The sequence below is a fragment of the Antedon mediterranea genome, chromosome 5 (genome assembly GCF_964355755.1).
Source record: "Antedon mediterranea chromosome 5, ecAntMedi1.1, whole genome shotgun sequence".
In the NCBI taxonomy this organism is placed as follows: Eukaryota; Metazoa; Echinodermata; class Crinoidea; order Comatulida; family Antedonidae; genus Antedon; species Antedon mediterranea.
Genome location: NC_092674.1, coordinates 21,262,931 through 21,284,003, shown reverse-complemented (window position 1 = coordinate 21,284,003; position 21,073 = coordinate 21,262,931). Strand labels below are relative to the sequence as shown.

The 21,073-nt window shown below is 34.3% G+C and overlaps 2 protein-coding genes across 2 annotated transcripts in view; both read left to right on the top strand.

Moving 5' to 3' along the window:
* The window catches only part of LOC140049799 (multidrug resistance-associated protein 5-like), a 29,520-nt gene extending 26,392 nt beyond the window's left edge, over positions 1–3,128 (top strand). Inside the window, exons 4-5 of the mRNA XM_072094748.1 lie at positions 2,604–2,777; positions 3,045–3,128. Coding sequence (XP_071950849.1) covers positions 2,604–2,777; positions 3,045–3,128 — 258 coding nt within the window. The remainder of the gene's footprint in view (positions 1–2,603; positions 2,778–3,044) is intronic.
* LOC140048639 (ATP-binding cassette sub-family C member 5-like) lies at positions 2,713–15,559 on the top strand. Its single transcript, XM_072093400.1, has 20 exons — positions 2,713–2,777; positions 3,491–3,638; positions 4,196–4,344; positions 4,854–4,961; positions 5,525–5,740; positions 6,406–6,675; positions 6,923–7,126; positions 7,701–7,944; positions 8,094–8,278; positions 8,961–9,101; positions 9,479–9,608; positions 10,034–10,316; positions 10,471–10,657; positions 11,076–11,168; positions 11,526–11,709; positions 12,088–12,247; positions 13,072–13,150; positions 13,271–13,384; positions 13,653–13,817; positions 14,600–15,559. Exons 2-20 carry the CDS (start codon positions 3,509–3,511, stop codon positions 14,696–14,698), a joined length of 3,141 nt encoding a protein of 1,046 aa, XP_071949501.1. The 5' UTR covers positions 2,713–2,777; positions 3,491–3,508; the 3' UTR covers positions 14,699–15,559.
* Positions 15,560–21,073: the final 5,514 nt, after the last annotated feature.

The following is a 21,073-nucleotide window of genomic DNA, read 5'->3' as shown; positions in this document are numbered from 1 at the left end:
CATGCCGTCTATAACGTAATTATAGCCCTATACAGTATATCATCCGGTTATATTACATTTTTCATTTAAAAAAAACATAAATTGTAGTAACGTTTTAAAATGGCGTAAAATGGCAGCTAGACGGCATGAACCGGGGCAAGTGGTATTTTTCTGAAACGTCTGGACCCTACTAGCCCCAACCCATGTATCGTCATCCCGGTCCATTCCGTTTATAACGTAATTATTGCCCTATAAATCATACGGTTATATTGCATTTTTTATTTAAAAAAACTTAAATTGTGGTAACGTTTTAAAATGGCATTAAATGGCAGCTAGACGTCATGGACCGGGGCAAGTGGTATTTTTCTGAAATGACTAGATCCTACTCGCCTCAACCCATGTATCGTCATCCTGGTCCATGCCGTTTATAACGTAATTATAGCCCTATATATCATCCGGTTATATTACATATTTTATTTTTAAAAAACGTAAATTGTAGTAACGTTTTAAAATGGCAGCTGGACGGCATGGACCGGGGCAAGAGGTATGTTTCTGTAATTACTGGACCCTACTCGCCCCAACCCATGTATCGTCATCCCGGTCCATGCCGTTTATAACGTAATTATAGCCCTATATATCATCCGGTTATATTGCATTTTTTATTTTAAAAAAAAATTAAATTGTAGTAACGTTTAAAATGGCGCAAAATGACAGCTAGACGGCATGGACCGGGGTAAGAGGTATTTTTCTGAAATGACTGGACCCTACTGGTCCCAACCCATGTATCGTCATCCCGGTCCATGCCGTTTATAACGTAATTGTAGCCCTATATATCATCCGGTTATATTGCATTTTTTATAAAAACGTTAAATTGTAGTAAGGTTTTAAAATGGCGTGAAATGGCAGCTAGACGGGATGGCCCGGGTAAAGTGGTATTTTTCTGAAACTACTGGACCCTACTAGCCCCAACCCATGTATCGTCATCCCGGTCCATGCCGTTTATAACGTAATTATAGCCCTATAAATCATTCGGTTATATTGCATTTTATATAAAAAAAAAACGTTAAATTGTAGTAACGTTTTAAAATGGCGTAAAATGATAGCTAGACGGCATGGACCGGGGCAAGTGGTATTTTACTGAAATGACTGGACCCTACTCGCCACAACCCATGTATCGTCATCCCGGTCCATGCCGTCTATAACGTAATTATAGCCCTATACAGTATATCATCCGGTTATATTACATTTTTCATTTAAAAAAAACTTAAATTGTAGTAACGTTTTAAAATGGCGTAAAATGGCAGCTAGACGGCATGAACCGGGGCAAGTGGTATTTTTCTGAAACGTCTGGACCCTACTAGCCCCAACCCATGTATCGTCATCCCGGTCCATTCCGTTTATAACGTATTTATAGCCCTATAAATCATACGGTTATATTGCATTTTTTATTTAAAAAAACTTAAATTGTGGTAACGTTTTAAAATGGCATTAAATGGCAGCTAGACGTCATGGACCGGGGCAAGTGGTATTTTTCTGAAATGACTAGATCCTACTCACCCCAATCCATGTATCGTCATCCCGGTCCATGCCGTTTATAACGTAATTATAGCCCTATAAATCATCCGATTATATTGCATTTTTTATTTTAAAAAACGTTAAATTGTAGTAAGGTTTTAAAATGGCGTAAAATGACAGCTAGACGGCATGGACCGGGGCAAGTGGTATTTTTCTGAAACGACAGGACCCTACTAGCCCCAACCCTTGTATCGTCATCCCGGTCCATGCCGTTTATAACGTAATTATAGCCCTATATATCTTCCGGTTATATTGCATTTTTTATTAAAAAAAACTTAAATTGTAGTAACATTTTAAAATGGCGTAAAATGGCAGCTAGACGGCATGGACCGGGGCAAGTGGTATTTTTCTGAAACGACAGGACCCTACTAGCCCCAACCATTGTATCGTCATCCCGGTCCATGCCGTTTATAACGTAATTTTAGCCCTATATATCTTCCGGTTATATTGCATTTTTTATTAAAAAAAACTTAAATTGTAGTAACATTTTAAAATGGCGTAAAATGGCAGCTAGACGGCATGGACCGGGGCAAGTGGTATTTTTTCTGAAACGACTGGACCCTACTAGCCCCAACCCATGTATCGTCATCCCGGTCCATGCAGTTTATAACGAAGTTATAGCCCTATAAATCATAGCCTTAGTTAATCTAAGCCGTAAGTATAAAATCATTTAATTAAAATATTACACATATTGCGCCCCATACATGTGAATGTGAATGTCGAATAAGGATCCAACTTCACAAAAAAAATTGAATATCGAATAAGGAATAAGTAACCAACTTCACGCCGGTACGTAGGCCCTATTCTATTCAAACTTGACACGGCTAAATATACGGGCCTAGGGACTGATTTTTTTTGGTTATTTTGTGATAGAAATAGTGATACAGCTGAGAGGAGGTTGTACAGGGAACATAAGGAGATAATGTCGAAGCAACTAGCCTAAAAATCGACGAAACATATTTCACCGTCAATATTTTGTTGATTACATGTTCCAATCTATCGACACACATCTCTCATAATAATACTGAAATCATCTATTTATTACATAGGTTCTGAATATAATGACGAACGATGGAACTAGAATATACGAGGCTGTTTCTAATTGCCACGTTGTTCTTCGAGCACTTCTTGTTTTAACGGCCGTTCTTATATTTATCATAAATCTGATTGGAGTAACGGCACTAGGGGGTGTAGTTGCTCTTCTCATAGTAATTATTTCACAGGTAAGAACTTCATCAATCATTTCTGTATAATCATCATCGATAATTGATCGACCGGTGATAATGTTTATATTGTTCCTCAACTATGTTTTTTAGTATTCTTTATTTTCACACACAATTTATAACCATATATATATTAAAAGAAGTAAAAAATACAATAAAATGTGAAAAACAGGATTTCCACAAGCAAACAAAAGATTTTGATCTGTGGCACCCTCAAATTAAAATATAAATTTACGAATACATATACTTACTTATTTTCGTCGTCAGTTCTCTCCAACCAGTTTCGTGTCGCTATTTCATCTTTTACTTAACGCTCAATCATCTATTGTTACTCAATTACTATGTTTTTAGTCACGTGGACGCGACTCTATAGTTCACTATGTCGGTCGGTCGGTCTGTCTGTCGGTCTGTCTGTCGGTCCGGTAATACTATGCGTTTTAGCACGCGACTTATGGCTGTTGGCCTTGTTATCTCAGTCGTCACTTTCATTGTGCACATTGTTCCAAGTCAACACATAGGCCTATACCACCAACACCAGTAATGTTAATCTTAACCATTATTTATTACCATGTTTCAATTGTTCCTTATCCAGTAGTTGTTCATACATGTTCAGAAATATACAATTCAGTGTTCTTCAATTACCATGTATCATTATCATCACTTCAGTACTTTAACGTATTATTTAAGGTATTTTATTAAATATTTTCTTCTAGAGCATTACCGCCAAGATAATGACAAAACAAAGAGGAAAATACTCAAAGATAACTGCAAATCGTGTGAAAATTATGAATGAAATTTTGACTTATACTAAACTGATAAAAATGTATGTGTGGGAGAATTCTTTTGCCGCAAAGGTTAGAGGTAGGCCTTTACAATTATATTATCTTGGTTACTATCATGTCATTTTGGTACCAGTGAGCTTGTGCTATTCCACCATCTTCCATTCGAGTGTGGTTCTGAACTTTGTTATCTAAAACTTACCAGTGTTATTTCTATTTTATAGAGCTCTGTCTACACAATCAAAATTTATGTAACAAAAATATGTGATGTGTTCATATATGGACACGATCGATGATGTCATATATCACTACCATATTTGGGCACATCACACTGTTTGTCAAACTAGTTTAATAGGTTAGACAGAGCTTAACTTGTATTACTTGCAAGAAACTTTTTTCAGAATGTTGAATTCCAGTTAATAGATAACCAACTTGTTTAGTTCGTTCTGTTCACCCACGGAGAAGCTATGCATTGTTGTCGGGTTTACAATATGCCTACTCAAAATATGATTTATGAATGAATTTATGAATAAAGTATCAATAATAATAATACTGTATCTAATTAATTATTATTAATGATAGCTTATGATATGGCCTCATAGTTTTTATTGGATAAACTTGCCATTCCTTTATTTTTAGAAATTCGAAAAGAAGAATTGAAACAATTGAGAAAAGTGAGTTTTCTTCATGGATTGACGTTGACCTTTGTTTACTCTGCAAATCCAACAGCGATGGTTACCATCATGCTCACCATGGTATTTACCGGGCGCGATATTTCAGTACCTGAGGTAGGAATTTGATTTCTATAATTGAAAAAATTATACTAATGCGGTTAAATAATAACTAAAAACTACAATAAAGTCACTAAAAACAGAATGTTTGCGGTAGCATTAAAAACAAAAAGTATGTAAACGTGTAAAAGTCATACAAAATAACAGTAAGAATATGTAATACAGTGGTTCTTAAATTTGAACAAAAAAAATTTTTTTACTGAAACAAAAGAACGTTTTTACATACCAGAGAAACAGCCTAACCTCGCTAATTATATCGCATACACTGGACCTAGATTCTTATAAGCCAAGAACCCTTTACAACAACAACATTGATAAAATCAATTTCCCTCCCTGTGTATAAAACAAAAACTGCATTATCAACGGTGTTTATGATTCTATACCCAATACACTTAATTATGATCAGGTATTAAAAGATGATGTAGTACCACTGGTAACAGTTATAATGTAGAGCAATTGTATTTATAAAGTATAATTCAACATGTACAAATTACTATTTTTTCCAGCTCTTTGGGTTGATTGTGTGCTTCACAACTCTTGCAAATATTGTTCATACACTTCCGGTGGCACTGAAACCTACAACGGAAGCACTCGTCACACTTCGGAAAATACAGGTAAGAAATAAAGAAAGTAGATTATTAAAGCGAGTTAAACCAAAACCTACATATATAGATAGTCCTACCGAATGTTAAAACTGAAACTGTCGTATAGTATACAAATAATGAATAAAGGTGAAAGATAAAAGGTTATGTTCACGAAACGAAGCCGAGAGAAAATAGAATATTTCATCTTACATCTAGTGATAATTAGCCTAATATTCATAAAAGGGTGATTACTGACATTTTATTGAACAAAAAATTGAAACATTGTGGTTATGGTAAGCCTGTTAAAATCAATTATTATAAATTTCAAAAAGGAAAACTTTTCATTTTTCAGAAAAGAATTAATTTTCTTCCTTTAACATCATATTATAAAACAGAAAACAAAAATTAATTAGATTAAAAAGAATACATTTTAAAATGACTGTAAAAGTAGAGAGGAATCAATTAAAGGAAATACGCTGATACACGAGAAGATAAACATCTTGAATTGGGCCAGCCTACTTAAACTTTTTTTCTGCGCTGCTATTTTTTCCAAATAAACTTAGTTTTCTAACATCGTATACATTTCGATTCAGAAAATACTACAGCTTAAAGACCACTCATTCTCTTACGGAGTTCCATGTGATTCTGAGAATGCTATTGAAATTTCAAGTGCCTCGTTTTCATACAACGTTGTAGACACCGACAAAGTCAGAGATGTGGAAAGTTCAAATGAGAAAGTTATGTTGAACAGTTTAGTTGAGCCTACACCTGTACTACTGCTCAATGACATTAATATCAAAGTTAAAAAGGTAGGTCATTGCCTTATCTATAATTGGATCTGCACAATTGTCTTTGGAGAACATTTTTTCGGATCGTCTTCTGAAAAAAACAGTGGCTATCAAAGATGATCAATTTCATCCGGCCTCTAGTACATTTGATTCGCAACGGTCGGCGATTTCGTTCTATTAAGGCCAATAAGGCACGATTTACAAATAGTTTCTTTCCAGGAGCTATTAGAGCCTTAAACATCATGTAGACACTTTTTGTAATGTTTTTGTTTTGAGTTCGTGTTGTGTCCGTGTGATTTTGTGCTCCGCCAACAGATCAAACAGAATTTCTATGTTTTTTTTCTTAAAACAAATGACACTAAATGATACTTGACTTGACTTGAGTTGACTTGAGTTGAAACGTTAATAGAATTATAGTAATTTAGTTGACAATTCAGAAATAAACTGATAAATTATTATTGTTGGTCAATTATGTCTTATGAGGCCTATGTAGTGGCACTTTGTTGGCCATCATTAAAACATCCTTGAACCTAAAGAAAGTCAAGGAACAGGCTATATTTTCACAATTTAACTTGGAGACTGTTAACGCTTTTCTGTACTATGTAGTAATCATATTTAGTGTCATTTTACATCAAAGAATTCAAAAGTTATGTTAATGTTGATAAATGTACCATTTTTTTTCATAGTCTTCGTTAATTGGGATCTGCGGACCAATAGGAAGTGGCAAAACCTCCTTGTTGAACGCATTTTTGGGACAGTTACCTATCGTCAATGGACATGTTGCTGCTACAGGTCGTTTTTGTTATGTACCGCAGCAAGCATGGATCATGAATGCGACTATTCGCGAAAATATAACATTTAATGAAGACTTTGAACCAATCAGGTACGCTGAAATCATTGAAGCGTGTTGTCTGACAGACGATTTGGCAGTGCTTGAGCTGGGTGACAAAACCGAGGTGATGAAACGTACCGTTTGATTTAAAGCTTCTACAAATATATAGATACGGGAATTTTATCTAATTAGTTAACCCTTTTCGTTCTATTGATGTTAGTGTTTTGTTATCCTTTTATCAGAGAAGGCTTGTTCTATTACCACCAGAAAACTATGGCAAAGGAGGAGTGCACGTGGCGGCCTGGCTGTGGTTTGCGGTGCGACTGTCTCAATTACTTACGTAATATAGATTAACATTTCTTAATTTACAGATTGGTGAACGAGGTATAAATCTTAGTGGCGGTCAGAAACAGCGTGTCAATCTTGCAAGAGCTCTATATTCTGGAGGTGATATTATGCTATTGGACGATCCGATGAGTGCTGTTGACGCACATGTTGGAAAACATATTTTTAATCAATGTATAAGAGGGTTGATGAAGAACAAAACTGTCGTTCTTATTACTCATCAGTTGCAAGTGAGTGTTATATGATTTTATATCCTCATAATAACCTTAGACTCATGTATTTTGGCTGTATAAAGTAGTTGAAACTATAACTGGGTTTAAGTTGATTTAATTTGATTTATTTCGGCATCATACAAACAATTACAGATAAAAAATAATGAATATATACATGAAACATAGATCGAATCCTAATAACAAAATAATTAAATAGCGAAGCCAGAGGAATAACACAATTCCAATTTATCTTTAGGAAGAAAAAGTCAAGAAAGCAAAAAACAATGACAAAATCGTATTATACCACAAACAATTGTCCAGGTCAAAGGCTAAGATTGACAATACATAATCTTTGTAGTTATGTTTTATACCAGCCAGTAAATAATGATGATTCGCTAGGTTGGTCTGATTGGAAATAGAGAAAGAATAAAGTTAAATGTCTTCGCATTTCATTATTTGGAACTATTGTCCTTTTTCTCCTATTGCTTCAATTGTCATTTTTCTGCGACTTACTGTATATCTTAAAGAAGGAATGAGATGACATAGTGATAAGGTAATGTTTTACATTGCATTACTTATTATTTATCCATAGTACCTTCAGTATTGCGATGAAATATTCCATATACGAGCTGCTCGAGTTTCTGAGCATGGTTCACACGAAGACCTAATGGGAAGAGACACAGAATACAAGAAACTCATACAAGCCCATTACAGTAATACTGACACTTCAACCAAAGAACAACAACCCACGAATAATAAGGCTCATTCAGATGGACACGTTTATCTTGAAAATTTAAGAAATAGTGAAGTAGGCCTAGATTCACCGGCTGAATTAGGTTTGTTGTTTTTATTTCATGCACCAATAAAACGTTATGTATCAGTGGTATTAGCTGGACTATGTGGCGTTCAGTTAGCTAGTTATTTATAATTATACATATTATTACATAATAAGTTGTTGTAATTATTACACTGGATTGTCATTCAGGTAAACTAATATCGAAAGAAGACGCGGGATTTGGAGCTGGAAAATTGTCATACCTTTGGAAATATATCAACTATTCTGGCGGTGTACCTGCGCTAGTTATTTTCATACTTTTGAGTATAGCTGCTTCTTCTACAACTCTAGCTGTTAATTTAACATTAACAGTGTGGATAGATGCGGGTACAGGGGTAAGTGCACATGGACTAAATAATAAGGTTGCTGTGTTCCACACTTTTTACTAAACTACTCTATTAAATACTTGATTTTGAAACACTTCCAAATACTATAAAATCTTGATATTATGCAACATCACATGGATATTTTTCGGGGAGTAAGCACTAGTAAACTTTATTTCCTTTTCATGAATAATATAATAATAATAATAATAATAATAATAATAAACTTCTAGTTTCTAAATTGTTTAATATTTTGCAAGGCGAAAATCAAGATGTTGATATATAATATATGCGGTAGAAGACCTACACTACGTAATATAGTTCTGGAGAGAAGTTTTGATCTTCTTTAGCAGATAGTTTAGTTTAAAGGGAAGATGATCTTCTATAGCTAGTTAATCTTAATATCTGTTCAATATAAAATGTAAATTAAAAAACTGAATTATATTAAAACGATAAAAGAGGTAACATTTAAATATAAAAAACTTCCTTGAGCAAGTATAACATTAATAATCTATCTATATAAAGTGATATAAAAAGGGTAAACATGTAATATAAAAAGCATCATTGATCATAGACAATTTGGTTATTGAGTAATCTTGTGAGGTAGGAATGGAGAAAAAATGATTGGTTATACATTTAGTTAAACGTATAGGCCTATTTGTATATTTTTACTTGATTTTGCTTTTTCCCTAAGAGTTTTAATACAAGTGGAACTAACTACAGTAGTGGCGACCTTCATCTCAATCCAGACTTTCCAAAATATTTGACGGCTTACTGTGTTGCTTTTATTTCAATTTTTGTTTTTGGTATTGTTGGGACAATATATAATATTACGGTTAGTTTCAAGGGTTAATAAGTGAAATACATAATTTAATATAAAACTGTTATTATATAATTTATAGTTAATTTATTGATAATTCTGATAATAAGGTCTTTCAAAAATTTAAAGAATGAATCCAAACTTTTAATAAAAGGTACCGTATTATGTAGATACAATAGGCCTACCGATAATCTGTTTTAATACTTTAAACACCTTTTCTAATTTTTAGAAAACTGAGTTTTAAGTTTATCTATCAAGCCAGTATGAGCAAAGTAACAATTGTTATTGCTTTAGTGATATAAATTAGGAGTGTTAAAGATACAGATATGATGACTATCACTTTTTTTACAAATATTTCAATAGTAAATTTAAATATGTAAAATGTGTTTCAGATTTTTCATAAAGCGTCCACTAAATTGCACAGCAGAATGTTCAAAAAGATAATTCGTGCAAAGATGAAGTTTTTTGATACAACACCAGTTGGTCGGATACTGAACAGATTTTCTAAAGATATGGACGAAAGTAAGAATAATAATATTGAAAGCAGATTGAAGGAAAATGCCAAATGTTTTGCAATTAGAAAATTAAAGTTAAATTCCGCTTTTAATTAACGTAAACAAGTCTTTTCCAACTTCCGTAGTAAACATAATGGTAATTTACTAGCACTAAATCTTTAAAAAAAATTATTATTTTTTGAACAATTAATAAAAATTACAATTTTCCACATAATATTATTTAATTTTGAAAAGTTGTTTTTGAAATTACATTAAATTTAAATTATTTGAATATCGTTGTGTTACACAAAATATTGTAATCAGTGCGGAATATGATGAGGGGTGTATGTAGACCTATATTGTTTTGGAGTTATTGTTATATTTTGTGCATTGTTTCACAAACTAAATGAATTATATTCGTTATTAACCAACGTTTGTATTCTGTTTTTACAGTTGACAATAGTCTGCCTGGAGATATCGACTACTTCGTTAGTTTCGCCTTCACATCACTTGGGTTTCTGTTCGTAATTTCCTATATCTGGAATGTATACATATGTATACTATTGTTTTTGGTCACAGCGTATATTATGTATACGCGATTTTTCAGTCCTGGTTACTTCAATTTAAAACGTCTAGAAAATACAACATCGTCTTTAACGGTTTCACACGTAACAGCCACTGTGCAAGGAAGTGCCACTATTCAAGCTTATAACAAAATTGAACAATTTCAAAGAAAGTAAGTAATTTTGTGTGTTTAAAATATCATAATGTATATAGTTGCTAATATGGTTTCTGTACTTCAATCTTGCCTACTGTATCTATGGCAGAAATGGCTATTTCTGCCATTGACCGCCATTGAACACACTAATTATTGTATTCTCTGCATTTAGGTTCGAGAAACTTCTCTCAGATAATACCACGTCTGTACATCTGAAAAGGGCGTCATTGCTGTGGGCGTGGTTTCGACTAGAGGTCCTTACGGTCATTAGCCTGGTTTCGACTGCACTCTTCGTTGTATTCAATCAGGGAACAATCTCGCCATCTGTGGCTGGTCTTCTCCTCACACTATCATTCATTGTAAGAATGTAATTTATAATATTATTTCATTGACGTTAATAATAATACACTAAATTTAACCAGTGAATACATGATAAGTGGACAGAAGGATGACTCTAAATGGGACGATATCCTTACTGATTTTTGTTTTGGGGAAGAGTCTCATGAATGCGGTGTTCCAAACTACCAGGCATCGGGGGCGAATTAGGCCTAATAGTTGAATTCTGTGAATTATGGGATTTGGTTCCAGGCCCATGTTACACATAAACATACTGATATTGTTTATAACTTTCATTTTACTGATATTTATCTTATTTCGAGCTATGTGATATGTTATTGATATTTACCTATATATGTAGAAAAAGATCTTTGTCATTGATCAAATATGTTGACTTTGTACCAGCAGAAATAACAAATATTGTATTTTTCTGTTTTGTAGACGACTACAGGATTGTCTTTGTTGGTGTTACAATTCTTTCTGCAAATATCTCTTAGGCTTATATCAGTTGAAAGGGTTGAAGAATATATTCAAGTACGTTCAGTTTTGATATATTATTCGTATTTAAAAATACCTGACAGCAAATTGAAACGTGACATCAACTTCCTTTATAAAATACCAAATTGGGGTTTGCTAAAAGCTGTTTTTAATTAATTGTTTTGATATTGTTTTATTGATAAAAATAATGCAAAATCAAAATAATGTCATTAGCCTTCCTATTTACTTTCAAGAAAGATTATTATTATTTTATGCAAAACAAACATTTAATACAGTCTGGCAGATTTTATAAAAGTGATAAAACCACTATACGAGCTGTACTCTCTTGAAAAATTAACAACCAAAATAGGCCTAAATGTTTCACATTTTGATTATTGTCCATCTTGTATATAGAATGTCAAGCCAGAGGAAACACTGAATGTTCATAGTAAACCAGCCGACTGGATTGTTGATGGAAGAATAACGTTTAACGGTTACAGCATGCGCTACAGAGAAAACGTACCAGCAAGTTTGATTGACATCACGTTAACATTTGATGCTGGGACAAAGGTTGGAATTGTTGGAAGGACGGGTTCAGGTACAATTATTTACGAAGTGTTATATCTAGTAGCTACCTTTCTAAACGTGAGGTGTCATTGGCAGCTTCAAGTATCAATAACTTGTTGAAATCGTTATTTTTAAAATTCAAAATAGTCTATCTAATCTAATCTTTGGAAATCTTTAAGGCATTGATTACTTGTGAATAATGGAATGTGTCTTTGATGTCTTTATGAAAAATTACGTTTTTATTTTTTTTTGTATTGTATTAATTAGTTTTTTTTTTGTATTTATGGAAAATTAAATGGAAGGTTACTTTTGTATTTTACTTTGTTCAAAATTCACAATAAAAATATTTTGTATATTTTTGTATCCATTTCCCCATGGGTTTGTGTTAATACATGATCTTTTATTTTAGGTAAATCTTCTCTTGGAGTAGCATTATATCGACTGGCAGACCGAATAGAAGGTTCCATTACAATTGATGATACTGAGATTCATGAAATAAAACTGAAAGATTTACGAAGAAGAATTTCAATTATTCCACAAGACCCTGTGTTGTTTGCTGGCACAGTAAGGTACGTGTACATTATAAAAATAGTATTTACTTTGGTAAAGCGATGATGCATGCTTGATTTTATGATGTTGATCAGGAGGAGGAGCAATATTGATGCTGATGCTACTTTTCAAGTGCAGACATACTGTTTCTTTGGTAGTAGGACACGAATGCCATTTCGTCGACAGACATTTAGTCGACAGGATATTTGGTCAACAGGATATTTCGCCGACAGGACATTTCGCCGACATGACATTTCGCCAACAGGACATTTCGCCGACAAGACAGTTTGCCGACAACTATTTCGCCGACAGACAATTGGCCGACAGACAACTGGCCGACAAGACATATCTCCGACAACTATTTCGTCAACATAGGACATATTGCCGAATTGATATTTCAAATTATTAACACTTACGTCTATGAAACAAATAGGCCTATGTTTTTCTTTTTTATTTTGTTGGGAATTCATTGATCTGCCACTCAGAAGTAAGGTATAACAAATTTATTATAATATTTTTATTTTACTAAAGTGAAACGTGTTCTTTTACGTAACAAGACCGTAATGCAAACGTTTTAAATTCTTGTCGGCGAATAGTCTGTCGGTCAGTGGTCTGTCGGCGAAATGGCGTTCGGCAAAACGTCCCGTCACCGTTTCTTTCTAGCTTAAAAAAACTTTGCGTTGAATACTAAAATTCCATTGGTGATGAACACGATAACGATGGTGACAATAACACTAATGGTGATCAACGATGACATAGCCTAATGCTAGCGGTGGCGACAAAGACAATAATAAACATAATGAAATTGTTAAAAACACATATTATTAACCGTAACTTTCCTCAGATACAATCTGGATCCGTTCGACGAATTTAGCGATGACGAGATTTGGCAAGCTTTTGAAAAAACGCACGTAAAAGAATTGGTAAATACATTTTTTAAAGTATGTTTTAACTATAATTAGAACAATATTTCATTTCACTGAAAATCGCTAATTTTGGAAACTATACCAAAACAAATCAACATTTATTATATTTTTTATTAGATTTGCAGTTTAGGAGAGCAACTCGCGGCCCCGGTCATTGAGAACGGCGAAAACTTTTCTGTGGGAGAGCGTCAACTAATATGTATGGCAAGAGCACTACTTCGTAAAAATAAGGTTCGTTGTAGGCCCAGGCCATTATTATTATTAGTTATTTTTTTTAAAAATATATTATAGAATATTATTCTACTGCTAAAGCCTTGTCTACACTATCAAACTTTATGTGTCAAAAAAGTTTGATGTGCCTATATATGGTAGTGCTATGCTTAAATATGGTAGTGATATAACATCATCATGTCAATATATGGGCACATCACATTTTTTTGACACATAAAGTTTGATAGTGTAGACAAAGCTTAATGCTACTAATTTTTTCAACAATCAGATCTTGATATTAGATGAAGCTACCGCGGCTATTGACACGGAAACGGACAGCAAGATTCAGCAAACGATTCGAGAGTGTTTCACAAATTGTACGCTGCTCATTATAGCACATAGACTCAACACAGTTCTTGACTGTGATACTATACTGGTGATGGACGGTGGCCGTGTAAGTAATATTGGTACTACTTTATTACAGTTATTGGCTGCATTATTATTTTATCTATATACACATTTACAACATTATAAAATGATAGAAAGGTGGTATATACCCATGTTACTGATTTTAACCACCTAAAGGCCCATTTACACTAGGGCGTTAACGATCGACGATAAAAGATAAATATGCATTTTTCATACCTAAAACAAAAGAATTTTAAAAAGTTTTCATCCTAGAACTATAGGATTATCATCTATGCTGTCTTTGATGAAAATACTATTTCCACACGTCCAATCAAATGACGTCATGATTAGTAAGAGCAATAATATCGTTACAATACAACGATTTTTTTATTGATCATGACGTTATTTGATTGGATTTAAAAAAATATTATTTTTATCAAAATAATATTGCAAAATGATTATCCTATAGTTCTAGAACGAAAACTGTTCTAATTTCTTTTGTTTTATCCAAGAAAAATGTTTATTATCGTCGATCGTTATCGCCCTTGTGTAAACGGGCTTCAATGTAAACGGGCTTTAATGTAAACGTACCGTCTAGTGTATTAAAATTTGCTTTTTTTGCCCAAAATCATACTGTAAACTTCTACTTTTAATCGATAATGTACACACGAAAGTAGAAAATAATATCATTATTTATCAAAACACAAAATTATATGGTATAATTTACCATTACAATTGATTTATTAAAAAAATCTCATATCAAATTATTTTCTAGCACAAATATTGTATGTTATGTTCATTATTTTGTAATCATATTTTGTTCTTTAGGTTGCTGAAATCGGTAATCCTGATGTGCTACTTGCCAACAGTAACTCTGTCCTAAATAAACTGAATAAGTCGTACTTAGACACCGTATACAATGAGTGACAATTGGTGTCATATTACTAGACTTGTAATCCGGCCGTTTTCATTTCGCTAGACGAGAGTGAAGATCGACAGGGAGTACTTTATGAACAATGAGGATATTTCCGAAAAGCGATTCAGTCGGTGGACAATTAAAACTCGACTAAAAAGAAACAAATATAGGCCTACATCTCCTACAAAAGATTTGACAGAGGTCACTGAACATTTTTACGGTGCTTTTCATACTATGTTTTGGCTAATAAGATCAACAAAAAATTATTTAAAAAAAACAAAACAAAAACAGAGATAGATAAACAATCCTAACACAGAAAGACAACCCCTTTTCACACTTCTCTCTAAACTGAACTTTTAGTGTGAACGTTTTTTGTAACGTTTCCTAAAATTAATTATATTAGGCCTACTAGACCAATTGCCGAACTATTCGAATTGATCAAGACACGAGTTTAATTAGATATGTAAACTTCTATCCTTGCGTCGCCCAATTGTCGAATTCATTATACGTATTTCAAGGAATACCAGTTGATATTATTCATTATTAGTATAATTATTACTAAACCAGCCACTCTGAAACATCAAGATAAATACTTCAAACACCACATCAGTTAATATTACAGTAGTATTAAGTATTGTTGCCGAAAGTTGTTAACGTGAACTACAATTGGTGATAAGTCAGCGAATTCTCTGTAGAACGCTTATTAAGTAGGTCCATAAGTGTGTTTTATTATATATACGAATATATATATAATAAACATTTTACACATTTTGTACATATAATTATAACATAATATTTTACCTCTTTAATCGTGTTGTAAATGTCTTTCTTTCTCTTTTTTGTTGTTGACCATTTTCTTCTTTTTTTATCATGCGCGGTTGATACCTATTGATTTTGTTTATTATAGCATACTTTCATTTCATTTCACATTTATTCAATTAATGCAAACTTAAACAATGTAAACAATATAAACAAATAAAGATTTCATTAATTTGGATCAGAATTAGAGGCCTGTCTCAGAAAGACCCAACAAAACATAAAACAAAATAAAAATGTATACAAATTAAGTAAAAGTGGCATAATAATACATTTACGAATGATAATTTTCCAAATAATTAAACTTAATTTGATGTCTGAATATTTTTGAATTTTCACATCTTTTTAGATTCTCTTTTAAGATAGGCCTCTTCCATAATTTAGGTCCATGAACTGTAATAAAAAAATTGGCTTTTGCTGAGTCTTACAAAAGGAACATAAAGTAAATTTGAGTTTTTAAGATAATAACTATGGACAGTCTTTGGTTTTTTTAAATAATAAAATTATTATACATTTTTGTTTGAATTCAAACCAAATGTGTTTTGATGAATACAGTACGTATGCGGAGAGGTGGGTTGGTATAATAGAAGAGTACTACCAATATGAAACAAGTAATTACATATAATAATTATGCAATTAAAATGCATGCTTTTTAGCTAGACTCTACAGTTATTAGTGACGCCGGCATATGACTAAACATTAACCTTTTTAGCACCTTTATGGGAACATGACATTCATATAAATAGCATCTGGTATATTCATTGCCACAACTATTTTGAGGCACATTGACAGTAGTAAGCATATTCAACCTGTATTCAGCAAACATGCGCATTATCATCTTCACACTTGTTACGTGCATTATCAACATAGATGGCATATACAGTAAAGAAAAGATGTCGGACAAAACCGGCCCTGTGTAAGTATTTACCGAAATAATTCAAGATATTCCAATAATAATGTTGTACCACTAAAGCAATGTACAGAGGTCAATACAGTTACAATTTATTAGTTAAACACTAATTTTCTTAATTGTTAAATAATGTATAGCTGTACTGATTCTGTACTCTGTGCAAAGAGGACACGATCATGATGAAATTAAATCACATAGGTAAAGGGGGTAAAATAGCTTGTATTTAAGTGTAAATCATTGTATTATTTCAGTTGCTCTGGACAAATACCCATGTCGAAGCTGAATGCATGCAAGGTGCATGAGTATTCCTGCGGTAGCAGTCTGGAAGGTGCCACGCAAAAGCAAGCATGTCTGAGCTGTATCGCATTGATGGACCTGTATTCTGGCGAGTGCACACCGGTCTGTACCACGTGTGATGTGCCAATTTCTTGCCTGTCATGTCTCGGAAGTCCAATAGTGGAAGCCACCTTGGTATATTGTTTAAGCCCAGGTGGTGCTTGTGCATCGTCATAGATGGAGTAGGACCCTATCTATTTTCTATTTAACTCATACAACAGGTGCAACCATGGTGTAACATACATTTCACGAACAGAAAATGTATCGGCAGTAAGAAGTTTATAATTGGAACTTTACTTCGAGAAAACTTTACTTTGAAATTCACTTTGATTCAGATTAGTATTAATGTACATTCAAATATTTAAACAATCTACTTGAATAGTATATAACTCTACACACCTTTACTATTATTATGGGATAAGGGCATATGCCTATTGTCTGTCATAATTTAAAAAGGAATTTATAATACGGGACCTGAAAGCCCGCGAAAACAGAAGTGTTATTACGTTCGGCCTGAAACAATGTTGTTATGTTGATCGGTTCACACAATAAACCTTTTCAATTACAGTTCGGTAGATATTTGTTTGTATATCAGAAAAAGAGTCTATGAGGGCTCACGGTTGAACGATTTTGGATCAAGAATGTTCACTTGTACCACCGTGAAGTCACGTTGTCTCTAGAGGGTTAGACTTGCCCCAAGTCTGTATTATCTTTTTTTCTATTTATTTGTTTTTATTTCGACCGCGATTTTTGTCTGAAAATACAGACTTGTGAAACACGTATAGAAATCGATTTGCAGACCGCAAACATCAGATAAGAATGACGTAGGTTATCATACCGTAACTATTTGGCTATATGTAGACTTGCCCCAAGTCTGTATTATCTTTTTTTAAAATTTATTTGTTTTTATTTCGACCGCGATTTTTGTCTGAAAATACAGACTTGTGAAACACGTATAGAAATCGATTTGCAGACCGCAAACATACGATAAGAATGACGTAGGTTATCATACCGTATTTGGCTATATGGGGCGGGCGGTATGTAAATATGGATTTCGAATCAACCAATGATCATTTTGTTTCAAAATGAAAGAGATCGAGTACGTTCGTAGTAGGCCTACCAGTGCGATCGAGACTGTTGAAATATAAAATAGTAATGCCAAGTTGTTTTGTTTATTAATTGTTTAGTCCTTGGCCTAGGCCTCTTTCGTAGGTCCTACTCAACTCGCACGTATGACCTGCCAAATAAAACGCCAATGAAGTAGGCCTACATACCACCGGCACACAACAGGGCTACACCACTACACAGAACAGGACAGGGTCTGGGTGGGAATTAAATCAAAATTATCTCCGCGTAATAAATGATCCATTCAATGTTTGATTTGCGGAGAAGCTAGCCTATCATATATCAAGACGAGTTTTCATGTTTCAAAGATCCCATCAAATGTTTACCAGACTACTAGGCATATCAAATAATTTCTAGCCTTCAGAACTTTCAACCCAAGTACACATTGTCTAAACGTAACATAGCGCATGCGCATCATCTTAGTTGTTGAGTCTTTGAAATTCTGAAATATGAATATTTAAACAGTGTACGAGAGAGTAGCCAATCGCATGCAGCTGAAACTAGTCAACCGGATAATCGTATGCACCAAGAATTCTTGGTGTCAAACCACGTGACTTGTGCGTGTTTCCCCAGACGGAGTATCCAAAATCAAGTAGTATACGTATGAAACGCCATATGTGCCAAAATATTTATCTTTTAACTAATATTAAGACAAAACTCCGTCTGGAACCCAGACTAGGCTATATGGGGCGGGCGGTATGTAAATATGGATTTCGAATCAACCAATGATCATTTTGTTTCAAAATGAAAGAGATCGAGTAGGCCTACGTACAGTGCTGAATGTACGTTCGAGACTGTTGAAATATAAAATCGTAATGCCAAGTTGTTTTGTTTATTAATTGTTTAGTCCTTGGCCTAGGCCTCTTTTGTAGGTCCTACTCAACTCGCACGTATGACCTGCCAAATAAAACGCCAATAAAGTAGGCCTACATACCACCACACAGAACAGGACAGGGTCTGGGTGGGAATTAAATCAAAATTATCTCCGCGTAATAAATAATCCATTCAATGTTTGATTTGTGGAGAAGCTAGCCTATCATATCAAGACGAGTTTTCATTTTCTTGGGAAAAATCCCATCAAATGTTTACCAGACTACTAGGCATATAAAATAATTTCTAGCCTTCAGAAACTTCATAATGTACCCAAGTACACATTTTTCTAAACGTAACATAGCGCATGCGCATCATCTTAGTTGTTGAGTCTTTGAAATTCTGAAATATGAATATTAATACGGTGTACGAGTGAGTAGCCAATCGCATGCAGCTGAAACTAGTCAACCGGATAATCGTATGCACCCAGAATTCTTGGTGTCAAACCACGTGACTTGTGCGTGTTTCCCCAGACGGAGTATCCAAAATCAAGTAGTATACGTATGAAACGCCATATGTGCCAAAATATTTATCTTTTTACTAATATTAAGACAAAACTCCGTCTGGAACCCAGACTACTAGAGGGTATTCAATTGCATGCCTACAGTTCAGGTTGAGGTCACACACAAACAGGCTACAGCACAATAAAGTTCAAAATTGACCATTTTTAAATGCCATTTTTGAATTAGTAGATTAATATTTGTTGGCAAATAATACATTGTTGGAAAGGTACACATGTCTTCTTTCAAATTCTGTGTATACAATTAACTAGTGAAAAAATGGGCATGTGATTCATAATTAAAGAACTATCTGTGATTTGTATGTATCTTTGCGATTAAAGGACATCTTTTTACTAATTAATCATAAATTAATAAAAAGAACAATGATTAATTTTAAAATGTCGAGCGGCGTTTTTTGTAAGAAATATCTTCTTGTTTAAACGAAACTCCATTGCTGGAAGTCCATACGTTCTGGGTTATATCTAATTACAACCACGTTAAAGTGGGAGTTTCGATATACTTCGTGTCACGCCCTCACACCTGCCACGTCCTCACACCTGCCACCATGCAATTTCTGGTTCTAGGACACCTACCCCCTAGACAGTTACCCCCGGATGTTTACCACCCGGACAACTACCCCCTTAGGACAACTACCCCCTCGGACAACTACCCCCCGAACAACCACCCCCTTAGGACAACTACCCCCTTAGGACAACTACCCCCCGGACAACAACCCCCTTAGGACAACTACCCCCTTAGGATAACTACCCCCCGGACAACTACCCCCCGGACAACCACCCATTTAGGACAACTACCCCCTTAGGATAACTACCCCCCGGGTAACTAACCCTGGTCAACTACCCCCCGGTCAACTACCCCCCGGTCAACTACCACCTCCCCCAATCCAAAAGTAGACAAATATATAGGACCGGTTTCTGTAAAAATGAAATCATCTGTTTTTAACGGGTGTTTCGAAACTAGAGACCCGAGACCAGAGACCTGACACGAGACCCAATATGAAAAGGGAGACCTATAGTTGGGTCTCCCTTTTCGTATATTAGGGTCTCCCTTTTCGTATAGTGTGGTCTCTCTTTTCGTATAGTGGGGTCTCCCTTTTCTTATAGTGGGTCTCCCTTTTCGTATATTTGGGTCTCCCATTTTGTATATTTGGGTCTCCCTTTTCGTATATTTGGGTCTCCCTTTTCGTATATTTAGGTCTCCCTTTTCGTATATTAGGGTCTCCCTTTTCGTATAGTGGGTCTCCCTTTTCGTATAGTGGGGTCTCCCTTTTCGTACGTGGGTCTCCCTTTTCGTATATTTAGGTCTCTCTTTTCGTATTGGGTCTCGGGTCTCTGGTCTCTGGTCTCGGGTCTCTAGTTTCGAAACACCCGTTTTTAACCGATTATTCTGTTTAACAGCACGCTAGACCCTAGATGTGCTAGATTTAAAGTACCGTATTTATTGAAAAAACGGCCTGGGCTGTTTATTGTTTAGGTGGTTTTTAGGTGTACATTTATTGGAAGAAAGTTGTTTATTCAATGGGAGGGGGTATAATCTAATGGAAATAGACGCCGATTATATTCCATATGATGTTTCATGGGAGTGACATGGTCACCGTTTATTTGAGGGGAATTTATTTAAAGATCGCCGTTTATTCGGTGAGTGAACATTGAGGTCAAATATCAAAAGTGATATTATTCTTCAAGTGTACAAAAATACATATATGACAAATTTGAGACAAAAATTAATTCTTTTAAGACCAGTGGTTATCGAAGCATTGTCCTGACGCAAAAATTATTATTATTATTAGCGAACCCAGTCTTTACACA